The sequence below is a fragment of the Eurosta solidaginis genome, chromosome 4 (genome assembly GCF_040869045.1).
Source record: "Eurosta solidaginis isolate ZX-2024a chromosome 4, ASM4086904v1, whole genome shotgun sequence".
In the NCBI taxonomy this organism is placed as follows: Eukaryota; Metazoa; Arthropoda; class Insecta; order Diptera; family Tephritidae; genus Eurosta; species Eurosta solidaginis.
Genome location: NC_090322.1, coordinates 246,806,919 through 246,825,096, shown reverse-complemented (window position 1 = coordinate 246,825,096; position 18,178 = coordinate 246,806,919). Strand labels below are relative to the sequence as shown.

General features: G+C 35.7%; 1 protein-coding gene across 2 annotated transcripts in view; it reads left to right on the top strand.

Annotated features, from left to right (window-relative positions):
• Rala (Ras-like protein A) overlaps positions 1-14,550 on the top strand; it is a 75,583-nt gene extending 61,033 nt beyond the window's left edge. Inside the window, exons 4-6 of one of the 2 annotated variants that reach the window (XR_010953187.1) lie at positions 3,815-3,989; positions 8,217-8,436; positions 13,690-14,550. Coding sequence is in view for 1 of the 2 variants with exons in the window: in XM_067785473.1 (XP_067641574.1) it covers positions 3,815-3,989; positions 13,690-13,794 (280 nt within the window). In the remaining variant the exon portion in view is untranslated. The remainder of the gene's footprint in view (positions 1-3,814; positions 3,990-8,216; positions 8,437-13,689) is intronic. The other variant, XM_067785473.1, reaches the window with a different exon arrangement.
• The last annotated feature ends 3,628 nt before the right edge of the window (positions 14,551-18,178 follow it).

Sequence of the window (18,178 nt, the reverse complement as noted above, 5' to 3'; positions counted from 1 at the left end):
TAAATTCAAATCTTCTTGAATGAACTCCGAACTCTTTTCGAAAATGTAGATATTGCTAAAATTCTTTGCTTTTTAAAAACAACTTACAGTCCATTTAAGTTTTTTTTTTTCATATACGAACGAAAGAAGAAGAAAATAACTGTTAAAATTTGCAAATAATGTTTTCTTATTTTTCATTTTGAGTTTTAAATAAAAACCTTTATGAAGTTTGCAACTAAACTGCGCAGTTTTAATGTTAAAATCGTTTTCGAAAAAATTTGAAAATTCGATTAAATTTTACAAAAATTTCGAACTATTTATTTTGAGTTATCTGAACTTTTTTGAGTGCGCAGTTTGCAGCCAAATCAATTTTAGGCTAAAATCAACGCGAATTTTGAAATACCTATAACTTTTACTTTTTTAGACTAAAAAGTTCGAAACTTTTGTAAATCTTCGAGTTTGTTCGAAAACGTTTTTGAGCTTGGTTTCAGTAATAAAATTCATAAACGTTTTTTCTTAAAACTTGAAAAAATTCCAACTGCTATTTTTTTCGCCGCTGTACTGCCTGTAGCTAACTTTTTACAGATGCCAAATACAAATTTGTGATTGGGGTGGGGTTGCCTCCTGCTGCAGCTGCGCCGTTTGTGGTGACTAGGCAATTTCTAGTTTTTTCTTCTGATTTTGTATTATTTGCTATTTGTTGTTTTTTTTTTTGCTTTGACAAGCGTACTAACCGTGCGACTGTATTGCCGGTTGCTTTTGCAACATTTTTCTGTTGCTGTCTCAAATTGGCTTTAATGTTTGCTTGATCTGACACCGGCAAGTCGGCTGTTGTGTTCACATTGTGTACGTAATTGGCTGCGATATAGTAGCAAAAAAAAAAAACTTGAAATTTTTCAAGTATAAGAAAATTGTGTTGTACAAACAAGAATTGCAAATATTTAGGTTTTTTACTATTCAATTCACTAGATTTTTTTTTGGTGTTTACTTTTGTTATTCACATGGGTCAGTCACAGTTAGCACTAATTCAGTGGCGGTTTGATTACAAAAATGCGTTTGGTGTACATATGTATGTATGTTCTATGTTTTTGCTATCACACACACGCACACATGAAGTTGAGGGAGCAATCTTTAGACAAAAAGTCGGAAAAGACACACGGTGCAATGAAGGGTAAAGAGTTCATCCATGAATAAAAAAAATTGTGAGTATATCCGCTTTCTATTACAAATATTAGTAGGGTAATTTTGCAACTTGATTACAAAAGAATTATTTTGTTGGTCAATTCAAGTTTTTGAAGAATTTGAATAGGTAAAGTTCATTCAAAGCGTATGAATCATGCTTTATGTATTATCTTACTAAACAATTTGTTCCGATTTTTTGTCGCAATCGATACGCTCTGGCTTAAGATTTTTCGAAACCGATCTCTTTTCGAATTAAGTTAATTAAGTTAAGATATTTGTGTGAGGAGGCGACTTCGTTACAAATTTGGGAGCAGGATTGGGAGTGGGAGTCAGAGTGAGTGTGAGAGTTGGAGTGCGAGTGTCAATCGCTTATCCAAATTTCCTTTCTAAAGTGCCTCTTCAAATCTGACCGGAAAATTATTCACATTTCGGGTTCAACATTTTATACTATGTACAAACACACACAGGGATTTCCCGCCGCTGGTTGGCCATCATATACACTAACTGCCTCAGGCTTAACTATATCCCGAAGTCGTGGCACACGGTTAGGGTCATCTTCATTCCGAAGGCCGGCAGAAGCTCTCATGTATCACCTAAGGATTTCAGGCCAATCAGTCTCTCGTCGTTTCTTAAGACGTTTGAGCGGTTGATTGGCCTGTACCTACGGGAAAGGATACCTCGGGGGTTATTGTCGGCTTCACAGCATGCGTACTGCAAGTGCAGATCGACGGAAACGGGTCTCCATTCGATTGTAAAGCAAATAGAGGGGTCCATAGAACACAAAGAGTATGCTCTGGGTGCCTTTCTAGACATCGAGGGGGCTTTTAACAATGTCTTACCGGGGGCAATCAAAAGAGCTCTGGTGGGTTTAGGAGTCGATGCGGCTCTGGTTGAATTGATTAGCAAACTTCTATGCAGCAGAATTGTCGCAGCTGAGTGGGGAGAGGCCATAACTGAGAGGAAGGTGTGCAGAGGCACGCCACAGGGGGGTGTCCTATCTCCCCTGCTCTGGGTTGTGATGGTCAACAGGCTTCTTGTGGAGCTGGAAGCCAATGGCTGTAGGGTGGTTGCCTATGCAGATGACCTCGCTATCATAGTCAGAGGCAAATTTCTGGACACCCTGCGCGATGGTCTGCAGGGTTACCTGGATACTGTGGCTAGGTGGGCTGAATCGTGTGGATTGGCGGTCAACCGGGGAAAACAGAATTTGTTGGTTTTACAAGGATATATAAGTTACCCGACTTCAGAACTCTCTCGATTGGAGGGGTACCGTTGGTACTTTCTGACAGGGTTAAATATTTGGGGATTGTTCTGGACAACAAACTGTCCTGGAGACCCAATGTGGAAGAGAGGGCCAGGAAGGCCGCGGTAGCTTAATGTAACCCGCAAGTTTAAGTTGGCTGATCACTGCAGTATATTCCAAGCGGAAGTTGCTGCGATTAAGGATGCGATGCGATGCTATTACGGTTAGGGAATTTAACATCTACTCTGATAGCCAAGGGGCTATAAAGGCCTTGAATCGGTACAACTAAACCGGATGAAGATGTCTGTAGGGATTTCGGGATTCCGCTAGCCACCTGTGGATTGCTCCTCCATAGCTGGGCCTCGAGCCAGATCAGCAAACGTTGAGCGGACACTACGTCTTGCAGGGTAGCAAGATCTTTCTGGCCGAAAGTGGATGGCAGGAGGTCTGCTGGAATAATTGGGTTCACTAAGGCTCACCTATCAATGGTCATTGGGGTTTGACAGGGCACTGTCCCATGGGTATCCATGTGGTACGTCTCAATATATTGGAAACTCCATCCTGCTGCAGCTGTATGGAGGATGATGAGGTGGAATCACCAAATAACGTTATACTTGATTGCCCAGCTTTTGCCAGAACTAGGTGAAAGTATTTCGGTCGCGACTCACTTGGATCTTCCGAGGAGCTATCCAAGGCTAAGATCGGGATCATTCGGAACTTTATCGTTGCTACCCAACGATTCTCTAAGTAGTTATATCTACGTCACCGTTATTTTAGTTTATTGCATGTGGTATCACAACGGACCTTCATGTTGTCCAAGTGAGCTTCCCCTATCAGGGGAGCTATCACCCAACCTAACCTAACCTAACAAACACACACCAAATTGGCAATTTATGCCATTTGGGCAATTTATTACACATTTTATCATATAATAAATTGTAATAATAAATTGCCAATTTAAAAAAAAAAATTGCATAATAAATTGTTTCAAACTGCAAATGCAACCTTGTAAAGTGTGTTTATTAAGTAGATTTAAACGTCAGTTACGCGTGGCTCAACTATATGGTTGGCTCATCTCATCACCTGATTTGATTCTTTCATTTCACTGGAGTAGGGATTGTCAAAAGAAGGTGGCAAACTCAAAATTTCTTAAAACACCCAAAAATTTGAAGGTGTTATGTTTTCATTCCGTTCCATTCGCACATTTTGACAGTCTGAACAAAGGTGTGTTGTTGCTGTGGATATGAGCTAACCAGCTATCAAATTACTATCGTGTAAGCTAAATTGAGTTGTATGAATACCACTCAATTTAAATCGAAATTGCCTCAATTTATTTTTCTGGGCTATTTATTTTAAACAAAATTAAATTATTTTATTGACATTTTTTAAATTTGAATTTCATTCTTCCAGGGAACAAATATTGCGTGTAAAGAATGACGAAAGCATACCGTTCCTGTTGGTGGGTAACAAATGCGATTTAAGTGACAAACGCAAAGTGCCGCTGAATGAATGCCAGACACGGGCCCAACAGTGGCAGGTGCCCTATGTGGAGACCTCAGCTAAGACGCGCGAAAACGTCGACAAGGTAAGCAAGGCGGAGAGTGACCGCAAAAATTAATGTGTGTATGTATACGGATATTAAGAATTTACTCCTTGAAGCACTTAAAATTATTGTTTTTTAAGTTTTTTTTAGTTTTTACTTACACCTGCGACCAAAAAAAAAGCAGCAAAAATTATTAGAATAATTTTATCCGTTGTTTGTTTTTTCTTTGCTCTGTAATGCATAATGAAAACTATATGAACTTATTTCAAACCCGATTTCAAATGTTCGATTACACCCGAACTTAGCCTTCCTTACTTGTTTTTTTTTTAAATATTGTTAATTGAAAACAACTGTAATGAATTGTGAAACGTAAGTTAGGTGAACTAATTTAGAAAACACTTTCGAAAAAAATTTTTTTAAAGTTTGAAAACGTTTTCGCAAATTTGAGAAGTTGTTCAAAGTTTTAATAAAAAATTGCAGATGTTAAATACTACAATTTTAGAAAACCGCTGGTTCATTTTAGTGGAAGAAAGTACACCTTTCTACAAGTTTGGATTGATTTTTTTTCGAAGATGGTTTAAATTTTTTTTTATATTTAAAAAAAATAAAACTAAATTTTTTATGTAATTGATATTAGAGAAAAATTGTAAGTTTACAAACGGCGATGGTTACTAGGACATGTTTCTGAATTTCACTTCTTCATCAGTTAGCTTTTCGGGAGCTGAGCGTTGAACTCGAATCTCCAACATTCATATCAGTGCAAGCCTTTAGCTGCTAAGCCATATGAATGTCCCGTTGTTCGTTTTTTATATATATAGAAGAAAGGCTAAAGCGATCTTCGAAAACAAAATTTTCAAATAACAATGCGAAGTTTGAAAGACTTCTATGAAGCTCCAAATACAAGTTTGGAAACTTTCTCAAATTTTCGAAAACGTTTTTGCAAAATGGTAAATAAAAACTTGGAAGATTTTTAAAACTTCCCGTCTGTTCGAGTTATTTCTAAACTTCTTTGAAAATTGTTTATATTGAGACTTTCTTAAAATTTGCACAAAAAAAATTAAAATTTTCATGAAGATTTTTAAAACTTGTCGAACTATTTTAAAATATTCTTGAAATTGGGTTTTTCCTACACAATTCATTCAAGGTAGTTTTTTTTTTTTAATTAACAAAAAAAATAACTTATAAAATTTGATAATTACTTTTTTGCTGCTATATTTTAACTCGCTGGTGCAGGTATATAATTTGAGTAAATTAGTCGCTATAGAAGCTCCTCTACGGCATTCAGCTATTGTTCTTTCATTCGAAAAACCAATATCTTCACAACATGAAAAATTAGAATGATTTTCCGTCATTGATTTTTAATAATGACGAAGATGTCCTTGTTTTTAGACAAATTTTCCATATGAAGAGAATACATTTTTTAAAGCGAAAAATCGTTCTTTCCCTTTGCTTTGATGATGTTGGTTTTTTGACATATTTCATTTGATTTCCAATTTGTTCCATTTATTCACATGACTGCAATTAACAGTTTTTTAACAGTTGATTGACCTCATACACTCCTCTTAATGTTCGCCAATTTCGCTCCTTTTTGTCAACATTTTTTTACGCTAAAAAAGCCATTATAATAAGTTCATATGCATATAATTTTATTTAATTACCTTTTTTTTAAATAATATTGCCAATCAATGTGCGTTCTTAATTTGTTGTTTTTGTGTTGTAATAATTAACTTAAAATTTACATTTATTCACTCATTCACTTGCTTTTAGTTTGCGTTTGCGTAGTGCGAATTTCATTTACACAGACAAAAGTACACTTTTTGTGTTAGACTTATAGGAAATAACAATTTTTTAATTATTTTAAACAATTCGTATTGGTAAATACTTCCTATTAATTGTCTCCTAATAGCGCATTATCGAATGTGGCTGCGGTCGAATCAGTTCCAGCGTTCTGTAATGTGCAAAGTTTTTTATAGTATGAGGCTCTGGACGTCACTATCGGCAAAAGTTCAAAATGCTAAAAATGCGAAAATAAGAAATGTCATCCTAAAAGTATGCAATTTTCAGTTATGAGTCTACTATATTACTATATAAAAAGAGAAGAGTCTGACAGTGCAAAAAAGATATACCGATTGTTGCATATTTTGAGGCGCATCTGATATAGTTTTCAAGAATTACGTTGATCAAGTTTAAGTTGAATGTTAGCGATGTTAAGAGTAGTAAGCTGGACTTTATAAACCTTGTGTAACAACCACATGCATATATCTGAGATACTCCCGAAAGTATGTAATCATTTGTGCAAGTATCACTTACATATACACGTGCATATGAGAAGCTATAAACTAGTTATAGTTGGTAATTTTATAGCTGATAACTAACTAGTAAATTCTAGAAATAGAAGCGCCTAGAAATATGTCAACGAGAAAACCAAACAGTATAAAAGGCAGCAACAGTTGAGGCACGACAATCAGTTTGATTTAAGCAAGCTATCAGTTGCGAAGTGTAAGTGTTATTGTGAAGTACTTTAATAAAGGCCATTTTGCATTATTGAATAGTGGAGTTGTTTATTCAACAGTTTAGTGATTCGAACGTTAGTACAAGGTTGCAAATAAGAGGAATTGCACTAAATTCGTTACAATAGGTTGAGGCGTCAAAAGACATCCAACCTAAAAGTTCGACACGGAGATCGAACATCGAAATTAGGTGCAAAAGTTTACGCCTTTGTAGGCACTCTGGAAAACAAATCACTGGGCTTTTTAAAGATAAGGAGGGTTTTTTAACGTAAAGAAAATTCATCCAAGACAATTGAGTACAAAATGTTTTAGGACGAATTATCTGGGAACAATCTGTCCGGGTATAAATTGTCTTAGGAATGAATTTTCCGGGCATGAGTCGTCCGTAGAATGAAATGTCCTGAGATGATTTTTTTGTGGGATAAATTTTATGGATATAACTTATCCTAAACATGACTTGTCTGGGTATGAATCGTGCGTGGTATGAATTTTTCGGATATCAATCGTCCGTAGAATGAATTGTTCGTGGTATAAATTTCTTGTGATAAATTGTCGGGGTACAGGTAGTCAGATTATAAAAAGCAACCCTACCGTTAATATATGTGACGCCCTACTTCAGAACTTGTTTCAAAAAAGCTCCGTTTGAGCATATTTTCTATTCATTTTGTTATGAGATAGGCCGTTTATGAAAAAAAATCTGGGCCCGAATCGTGTTATACGATCACGTATCGAAAGCAATTTCACTCAAACGATAAAACAGACCCTTAAAAAAAAAAAAAAAAAAATAAGGCACGATAACCTCCGAAGAGATTTTAGGCCGAGGTTCTCTTCCACTTTGCGTTGTGCTCCTCTTGATTTTTCGTACAAATTAGTGGGATGGGACTTGTTTTATGCCGACTCCGAACGGCATCTGCAAAGCAGATGAGTTTTCACTAAGAGCTTTTCATTTCAGAAATACACTCGGAGTGATTGAGAATTTTGAGAAACTTTCAAAGGATTCGTAAAAATGATTATGGGTTATGGATCTAATGAGTACTGCTAACCACTATTTCACATATTTCCCTAATCCGATTGCCCATTTAAGAACTATTGCGATTTCAAAAATTTATTTCGATCACGGATCGTATAACGCGATACGGGCCCTGATATGCGAACTCTGAGATAGAGCGTTTTTGAACTGGCATCTGAAATAGGATGATATTCCCCCCGGCAGTCGATTTATGATTCTACTCTGGCACTACTTAGATTTTATATATATTTTTAAGAAATCAATTATAGTAAAAGTAAGTGTGAGTAACGCCCAGGGCATGATAACCCTCCTTAACCTCCTTGAACTTATTTGCCACCCCAAAAATGGAAGTATTGCCCCTCGTAAAAAGAAGACTGATATTATAAGAATAGTTTAATTATAGGGGCCCTAAATATATGAACAAAAGTAGTATATCACACAATTACATATTTTGTCAAATAAAATAATCACCCTTAAAGAATTTTTTTAAATTTCTTTTTTCAACACAATGCACAATCAATTGGCGAATATCAGTTAATTTCTTTGAACGTAATATATTTTTCTTAATTTTATTTTGCAGTAGCGTAGACGAATATTTACTTTTTTATTTAGCAGTTTTTTTTTGTTAAATTGTTATTGCTGTAGCCCAAAATTCAAAAAAAAAAAAAATTGAAAACAAAATAGAATCCTTTTGTCTATAAACGTTGTTTTCTCTCTTTTTCCTCTCTGCTCTCTTTCCGTCTCATGCAGGTATTTTTTGATTTGATGCGTGAAATAAGATCCCGCAAAACTGAAGATTCAAAAGCGACGAGCGGGCGTGCTAAAGACAGATGCAAGAAGCGGAGACTCAAATGTACACTACTTTAGGCGTATTTGTACATACATACCAACATAGTTGCATAAGCAGTCTAAAAACAAAAACAAATAAAAACAGTTAAATAAAAAAAATTCTTACAAGAAATATAAAATGGTAAAGAAACAAAAAAATAAAAAATAAAAATTTACATCGAATTAAAAAAAACCCATCTTCCGCCTAATTAAAAATGATGTACAGAATTAAAATATCTAACAAATTAATGGAGTATCTAGTCGTAGTAGTATGTACCCTTTCCTTCCTACTTAATAAATTTTAACAGTAAACAAAGTTTTGAGTCATGCTCATACTAATTCTGTAAATTTGGTTTTAGTTGACTTAACTAATTTTTGCCTAGATAGTTGTAAGTTTTTTTGTGTTGAAATGCTTTTTATATTTAGTTGGCTTATTATTATTTTTTTAATTTCTTCTAATTTGCTTAGTAAAACTTGTTAACGTTTTGTTTATTTATTTAATTTTTTTTTAATTAGTATATCTTTTATCTGTTTTCGTAAAATGTTGCATGCACTACTAATCCTTTAATTATATATAAACTTTATACTCTTACTAAAATATAAACAATAATTTCTTTTGAAAAGTTAAGACAAACCTATGTTGGTAATGCTTCTTTTAAGAAGCGTAATGTTATCCCCTATTCTAAGAAATATCTTATTAACGTTATACCATATCCACTGCGATTTTTCAGCAAACTTTTAAAAAACGCTCCATATAAACTTTGTATCAAAAACGCCTTAGCTCTGAACTTTATTTTGTAAGGCTCTGGCCAGAATTTGCCTGAAGAACGGCCCAAGTCAGAATTTGTTTCAAAACCTTCTTATCTCAGCATAAATTCAATAAATTTTGACGTTTATGAAAAAAGATCTTCGATGGGACGTTCTCCAGAAGATTTCTGAGACAGGTCCTTTTTGAAACAAATTTGATATGGGTCTTTATTCCCCTTTTACACCATACAATTCTTGATTTCAAGTCCTCCGCACACAGGCGAAGGCGGTGAAAAGAGAGGGGAAGAGTACAACAGCATGCGTACTGTAAAATCGTTTAAATTTTTCTTGCTATCTCTTCCTCTTTCTGCTTGAATGCCATTTTTTGTTTCACACTTGCTTTCAAGAAAAATTGATAAAAGTAAACGCGAATAGAAAGCACAAATGGGAACGCCAACAGAGTTTGATTCAAGACTTGTGTGGTGTAAAATGGGCCTTAATTAAATCTTAGAAAAATTTTAAGAGCGAGTTTTTATCTAACAAATTCTAAGAATGGGCGTTTTCGAACTACCAACCCATATAAGATGACATGTTAAAGTTAAAACGGAATAACTCTCGAGTCTTTGACCTAGACCTAGACCAAAGCTCTTGAAAACATATTATTCCTTCTCCCAACTGATCTTTATGGTATATACTGTGCCTCCTGCAACGCGGCAAGGCTCAACGCTATCGAACCATGGAGGGACTGCAGGTTTGGTCACACCCGGATCCTGAAGCAAGTCCCCGAAACCTTCTTGAAATTGGACCATACAACATCGACCCCTTGCTGGGACAACAAATTTTCCACAAGAATCCCAGAGAGGAACGAGTGGGCAAACGGCGTGGAGCCGGGATCACACGAAATCTCCGTTTTTACATGGACTAAACTAAACAACACAGTCGGCAGCGGAATATTCTCGGAGAAGCTCAATCTAAGCGAGAGCTTTCGCCTACCCGATCACTGCAGTGTTTTTCAGGCTGAACTCATAGCTATCTGGGAAGAGCCCGCTATCTTGCTAACCTGCAGGTAACCAATTCTATTTCAATTTTCTCTGACAGCCAAGCTGCCATAAAATCCCTGCAATGCAGTAAAACCTCGTCACTAGTGGCATTGAAGTGCAGAGAAACCCTCAACAAACTAGCTGAAGATTGCAACCTAAGCATAATATGGGTTCCTGGCCACTGTGACAGCACAGGAAACTGCGCCGCGGATGAGCTAGCTAGGGAAGGCACCACCAACTTGCAAACAATAACCTCCGCTAGTTGGGCCAGCCCTCTTCTAAACACTTGCAAATACCACCTGCGATCTCTTTTTACCGATCATGTAAACGCCAGGTGGGCGAGGGAACCTACATGTAGCATATCCAAGCAGATCTGGCCTAAGCTGGATGAAAAGAGATCGCGATCGGTGATATTGTTAAACCGTATCTCTATAAGCCCACTAGTGGGCCTTCTTACAGGTCACTGTCTCATGGGCACTCACGGTGCCTATATGGGCCTACAGACAAATGACTTCTGCCGCATCTGTAGGGACGAGGAGGAGATAGAAAGCGTTGAGCACTATCTGTGCCACTGTCCCGCACTCTCAAGAACCAGGTACCAATGCCTCCACAGACACTCTTTTGGGTGCCTTGCGGAGCTTGAATCTATAAACCCAAACGACATGTTGCGTTTCATTAGGCAAACGCGCTGGCTTAGCCTCACTGGGGTCTAAACTTTCTTCTTCTTCTTCTTCGAAAGTAGGGTAACAGGAAAAAGGGGCCCCGCGTGGTAGCACAACGGGCCACAACGGCCTACGTGAGTCTCCGCTCGGACAGCGGAGACAGCCACTCTAACCTAGACCAGAGAGGATGTGAAGAGCTTCGTAGAACTGTTCGGCGTTCACCTACATGTCATGTGAGCGCAGCGACTGAGATTTCACAGAGCAAGCGGTGAATAAGTTTCTGCTTGTAGTTCTAGCAGTAAACATCTCATCAGTAAATTCTTTCCTCAAATTTTCTTCACAACGCTTCTTAAGTACACATACTACTACAAAAAATGCTGTGCTTGTATTAGAATATCTGCTGACTTTATGCACCACTGACTAATAGTATTTGCTATCCGAGTCATATTCATTCATCGAGGTCTTAGCAATTGTGGAAAAGGAGAAACGGGGGTATAGTTGGTCAAGTCAGAATTATTTTGAGTTTGTTTTCGAGATAATTTCAGGACTATTTTAAAACAAGTTCGGGATTTTTCGGGATAGTTTTTGAATTGTTTTCTTAACTATTCCGCGGCTGTTTTCCAATAATTTCCTTATTATTTTTTTATTATTTCGAGGCTATTTTGAACCAACTTGGAATTTTGAAAGCAATTATTTCATTTGAAGGTCTATTTCGAGGTTACTTCGGGAAATTTGTTGAAAGATGATCCTCGGACTATTTAGGAATAGTTTTTTCCTCTTAGGATTATTCCAGGATATTTTAGACTATTTCGTGATAGTTTCTGAATTCCTCCCTTCGATATTATTTCGGCACTATTTCAGAGTAATTGCGATCTGGCTTTCGTGATAATTTGAGCAACATTTAAAACGATTTGTGATATCTGTAAATTTATTTCGAGAATATTGTAGGCATCACTTCGATACTGGTTTGCGATTATTTTATGACTAACTCTGGCGGCCACTGTGGTGTGATGGTAGCGTGCTCCGCCTACCATACCGTATGCCCTGGGTTCGCACCCCGGGCAAAGCAACATCAAATTTTTAGAAATACGGTTTTTAAATTAGAAGACAATTTTTCTAAGCGGGGTCGCCCCTCGGCAGTGTTTGGCAAGCGCTCCGGGTGTATTTCTGCCATGAAAAGCTCTCAGTGAAAACTCATCTGCCTTGCAGATGCCGTTCGGAGTCGGCATAAAACATGTAGGTCCCGTCCGGCCAATTTGTAGGGAAAATCAAGAGGAGCACGACGCAAATTGGAAGAGAAGCTCGGCCTTAGATCTCTTCGGAGGTTATCGCGCCTTACATTTATTTATTTTTAACTCTGAAACAATTTCTTATTGATCGTATTGTTCAATTTCCAGTCTAGAGGCATTAACATCTCAAACTCATCGCAATCACGCCTTTCGGCCTCACATATCCTTCGTTCCATTGCCGCATTGCGTCACAAAGCTGCATGCTATTACCAATAGTTCTTTTTTGGTTCCTAAGAATACTCGCTAGCTTGGTTAGGTCGTAGATTAGCCCAAGCAAGCAGGAGTAAGGGGGAACTAGAGGGATAGAAGAAAGAAGACAACAACAAAGGGAAGACTATGCGCTGAAGGGAGCATAAAGGAAAGGGAACGGTATATTGGCTGGGAGAGGGCAAGAAAGAGAAAGGCGGAAAAAAGGTGGTGAGAAAGAGCGAGGAAATGGACGCGCAGGGGATAAAAATGAGGCACGAGGAAGTAAGGGAGAGAAAGTAAGATAAGAGAGTAAGATAGAGGAAGAGACTAAGAAAGAGAGAGTGAGTAAGATAGGTAGAGATATAGGGAGAAAGACTGAGAAAGTGAGTTAGCATGATAAGGAGAATCGAATAATCCCGCTGTCTGTCACAAGATACGGCTTAAATTTACAGACCGAAAGGTTCGATGGGTCAAAAAAGGTCCTTCTCGCTGTGGATGTAAAAGATGGTAAAGGAATGAAAGTAAGAAAGGCAGGGCGAGGGAGGGAGGAAGATACAAGAAGAGAGACAGAAGGGTTGAAAGCAGACGGGGGCAAGAAGTAGATAGGCATAAGGAGTAGGCGAGGGTCTCTGGGGCGAGGCACAAAGAAAGCTGGAGGGTGAATTAGAAAAAAGTAAAACGGGCGAGAGTGAGGTGAAGATTAAAACTAAGAGTTGGAGAGAAACAAAAAAAAAAAAAGGAACAGTAAACGCAAGTGTGAGAAAAAAGGGAAACGGAGAGAAATATGTAGTTGAAGAAAAAACGAAAGTGAAGAAAACTAGGAAGCGGGACAGAAAGACACATTATGTATACAAAAATAAAAACGATTCAACCGGCTTTTACTTATTTTGATATCGAGCGTCGTGTGACTGGTTAGTTAGTACTGATGGGTGCACATCAACTCAACCAGACACTGGATGAAATGGGGATAAGAAAATCACGACAAGATAATATGGAGGCAACAATATATTTCGACAAAGCGAAATCCCGACAAGACAGAATCTATCTTGTAAAAATAGAACAGATACCTCGCAGAAGTTCAAAATTGAAGAAATTATTAAGATAATGTTTATATTCGATCGGGATTATGTTATAAACCCGTATCTACATGCATGTTATATACGTTATTATTTGTTTTTTAAAAATCTACTGATTAGGAGACTCAAGTAAACTTTAAGGTTTGTCCATCCTATAAAACATTTTTTGTAAATAAAACTTGAATTTGTAGTACAGATAAATAACGGCCCTTTTTTATTTTTTTTAATGAGTATTTTTTTTACATAGTACTTTAAACGAATAGAATTTCATGATTCATGCTTTCCCTCCACAAAACTAATTTCCATTTGCGCCACTTTAACACAGTAAAAATTTCGAAAAAAAAAGATTTTGTAAAGCTTTAATAAACATTTTCAAATCTCTCTCAATTCAGGTATTTTATGATCTAATCAGGGATATTTCATCGCGAAAGAAGCAACGTCAGTCCGATGTGCGACAGCTGCCAAAAACTAAATCTCATTGCTGCCAATTGCTGTAATATTCATGAAAAGAAAAACTTCAAAAAAGTTAAAGAAAACGTGAATAGAACACTGCAAAGATGAAAAACCGACGCTGACGCTCTTGATGAACACAAGCTAAATATGCCGTTAAAATAATAAACAATAACAATGACGACGAATAAATTAAACAATATTACATATATATCTATGCATTAAGATATTACAAAAAACGCGAAAAATAAAAAATAAAACATTCAAGAACATTGAAAAATAAAAAGTTTTTGCGTAATATTGTAAACGCAGCGCGCATTATTTATTTGCAGCAAAAAAAAAGCAAATACAACTCAATTTATGCATAGATTTGTACTCGTATTAAATCAAAAAACCAAAAACAAAAAAATTCACATCTATGCAAAAGCATAATGCATAATTACATTAAAAACATTTGTAAGAACAAAAAAAAAAAAAAAAAAATTAATAAATAAATAAACACATCAACGTATTGTATTTAATTTGAAGAACAAAATGAAATAAAAACAAAAAACCAAAATAAACTATAACATAAACCTTGCAGACTCTTATTATTATTATTATTATAAAAATAATTATTATTAAATGTATAATATTATTATATAAACATACATACATACAAGTCGTACATTACCAATTTCAAACAAATAAAAACAAAAACTTTCAATTTTGTATTGTAGCTTAAGTTAAAATGAACGCAATTGTTTTAAATTTAATTTCTAAATATAGTGTGCTAAAATAATAAAACAATTCTGAAAAACTTATTTTAAATGCTGCAGAATTTTCTTTATTATGTTATTAAGAACATATTGCAATGAAACCCATTTCAACGTAACAATAACCGGCGTATGAGATAAAAGTGGCCAGCAATTTTCGCCCAACCCATAGCATTCGGCGTGCTGAGAACGAACGAACTCGTAATATTTAGCGTTCTACCAGTTTATTCGAATTTGTGTGAGCAGTTCGATTAACTAACCTCAGACTCGGATTGAGCACGTCGAAATACATGCCGATAAATGGATTTGTTAAAATTTATAGACCACTTTTTTGGGGAGTCGGTGTAGTTTTATCTTGGAACATCATCAGCCCAATTCTAAACAAAAATTCCTTGCGAATTTTTTCCCTTCTCCCATTCCTCGTGTTCTAAATAAAAATTCCTTGTGAGTTTTTTCACTTCTCCCTTTCCTCTTACTCTGAACAATGTTCGAAAATGCGGAAACCGGTTATGAGAGAAAAGTAGGTATTATGAATGTGAGGGAGATTTTTCTGCCATTTCTTACGAGTTTTTTCACTTGTTAAATTAAAGGGAATGCATCAAAATATTTAAAGTAAATTGGTTCTTTTAAGAAAGAACACTTATTTGTACAAATTTGTGCTAAAATATGTACAATCTACACAATATTCTTTATTTTAGGTCGAAAAGTATATCATAAGCAACGGAAGAGCTCTTGGTATATTTGATGCAGCCATCCAGAAATTGCACAAGGATTTTTTAAGAAGACTTAGAAGAACTGCTTTGCTGAATGCAAGCAGGCAACTCCAGCGGATTTGTGTTATCCCACCGTCTTCTTCTTCTTATCTCCTCTGTTGATGTTGCTGTGGCACCAATTCATTACTCATTTCAGTGAATACCATATGAAATACAATACTGTGCATTGTTTATATTTTATTTCTTAATTTCAAATAAGTTTACAACAATAATTAAACTTTTAAATTTTTTAAACAAAATAAGAAATTTCAACTGACAAAACAGCTGAGTTCGAAATTCCTATTCCCCAATTATTGTTCTCCCTAAGAGAAAAGAATTGGAGGAATTTTTCCGCGGGAATAAAAAAAATCCGCTAGAAGAAAACTCCGAGGGAATATTTAGAATTGGGCTGTATATAACTTGTTCACTCCCTTAAAATGCCAAGCTTTGAAGAAATTTACCAGGTTCAAGCACTCGTTGCTTTAATGCAATTCGTCGTAAATATACGAACAAAATCCAGTCGATTATTCGAAAATTGATTGAAAATAGAACAGGAAAAGTTCGAAGTGGTGTAATCGTTTGGTATTTATTGAATAGCGAAGAATATAAATAAACATTTTGAAAGTAAGCACAACTATTCAAAACCCAGTAAATTGAAGATGTAATATTGTAATGAAAACACGTAAATTTGATAAAAACATAATGTGAGAAAGTGATTTTTTATTGAGCAAACGTCTTGAGAGAAACATATTGTTCGTCCAGTAAATTTTAACTAATAATCAGAAAATGTAATTGATATTGAGAAATATAAGCCTGTTATGAGAATATCATTCAAAATCTATAAGCAAAATTTTCTTATTAGAAATTTCTCTTTTATCATTATAAATTTGTGTTTCCTTATTATCAGTTTATGTTTTCTCATTATACATTTTTGAATTCTTATTATAATTAAATTTTTTTTCAGTGCAATTAACAAATTCTCATTACAAATTTACGTTTTCTCATTATTGCGCTGAAAAAGAGTAGACAGTGTTCTTCAAATCGGGTGCCTCCGGAACGTAAATTGCATTTTTCGCAATCTTTTATTTCTGCGCTCTTTATTCACGTTTCTTAACTAAGTAAACTGTAGCCAATTGGTCACACCAAGAGAATTTAAATCGTTTTTCGCCTGGTCCTTCCAGCTGAGTGGGGGCCCCCTCTTTCTCTGCTTCCATAGGCCGGTTCCGATAAAAATACTTTCTTAACCGGATATTCATCTTTCATTCGCATAATATGGCCTAGCCAGCGTAGCCGCTGCATTTTAATTCCCTGGATTATGTTGATGTATGCGTAAAGCTCGTACAACTCATTATTAAATCATCTTCGGTACTCGCTTTCCCCAACGCGTAGAGCTTTGTTAATATTTCGAAGAACTTTTCTCTTGAACACACCCAGAGGCGCTTCATCTGATGTTGTCATGGTCTATGCTTCTGCATCATATAGCAGGACGGGTACGATAAGTGACTTGTAGAGCATGATTTTCGTTTGCTGAGAGAGGACTTTTTAATTGCATACCTAGTCCAAAGTAGCATTTATTCGTAAAAGTAATTTTTCGCTGAATTTCGGAGTTGATGTTGTTTGTGTAGGCTGACTCTTTGCTGGATGACAGCAGGTACTTGCAGAGTTGCTTTTACAGTTATGTACATTTCGTTGGTTTATGCGCGTTACGGATTGCTCTATAACATTGAAAAATCCAGAAATTAGGCCTAAATGAGATTGTCAGTTACCTTAAACCAGGGCGCGTGTTGTGCTATACGATCACGGATAAAAAATCAATTTAACTCAAATGATAAATATGAATCTGTCAAGCTTTTCATAAAAATAATACATTATGAATCTATAAAGTACTTGCAGTCTATATTTCACGTATTATCACAATCCTTTCAGTGCTATCGCAATGTAAAAACACGACACGGGCCCAGTACCTACTTGTAAAAAAAATAAAAATACCTAGAAGCGAGGCCAATAAAAAAAATCGTCCAAGGTTAAAAATTATTTTCTGCATAATTATGAAAGTTTGCACAAATGGATCGCACCCGGTCCGTTCCCCTAACTATGTACAACATATACAGCAGTGAATAGAAAATACAAGTGCAAACTTCTTATCTAATTTCGTCCATTAAAATATTTTCTTATTCTATATATAATTTAAGAGAAAGTTTAATAAGTTTTGTAACTGAAACCATGCAAAATAATCTCCAAAACAGCAAACAATGTGAAATCAGAACAGAAAAAACGATAGCTGTTTCGATTGTACCTTGTATATCTCTTCAAAGCCTTTTCTCCCGGGAGTGGGACTCGAACCCGCACTTCTACCATGGTTGAACTGTTACAAACACATTCAGCCAAAGCCATGACTTTGCTGTTGTGCCATATTTCCCAATTGCTAACTTTGCATAGTTTAGTCTTTGGATAGTACATAATTTGTATGTTAGCTTGTACCAAAGATACGCTTTTATTGTTGGCGCTTCATTTTTAAGAACTGACTTGCTTTGTTCTATTTATAGAAATACAAAAAATTAACCAATGATGTCTTATTTGTATTATTAAGCGGGGAGTGTCTTTTATTGCTTTTTATGTATGAAACAACGTTTTTAAGCAATTTTTTATTTATTTAATAATTTGGGAAACGATAAATTTATAAAATGGCTTTAAAAATTGTTTTCGTACCTACATTAAAAGCAATAAAGGGCACTCGCCGCTTTGTAAAAAAAACTCCAAAATGTGTTCTAAACAATTCGAAAACTACGAACATTTCGAAATTTTTATTAAGAGTGTTCTGATTTTTTTTTGAGTATGTATGCAGCTCAATAAATTCAAGTCTAATACCGTTTTCACACAGAAACTTAATCGAATCACAATTTTATTTGATGAAATAATTAAGT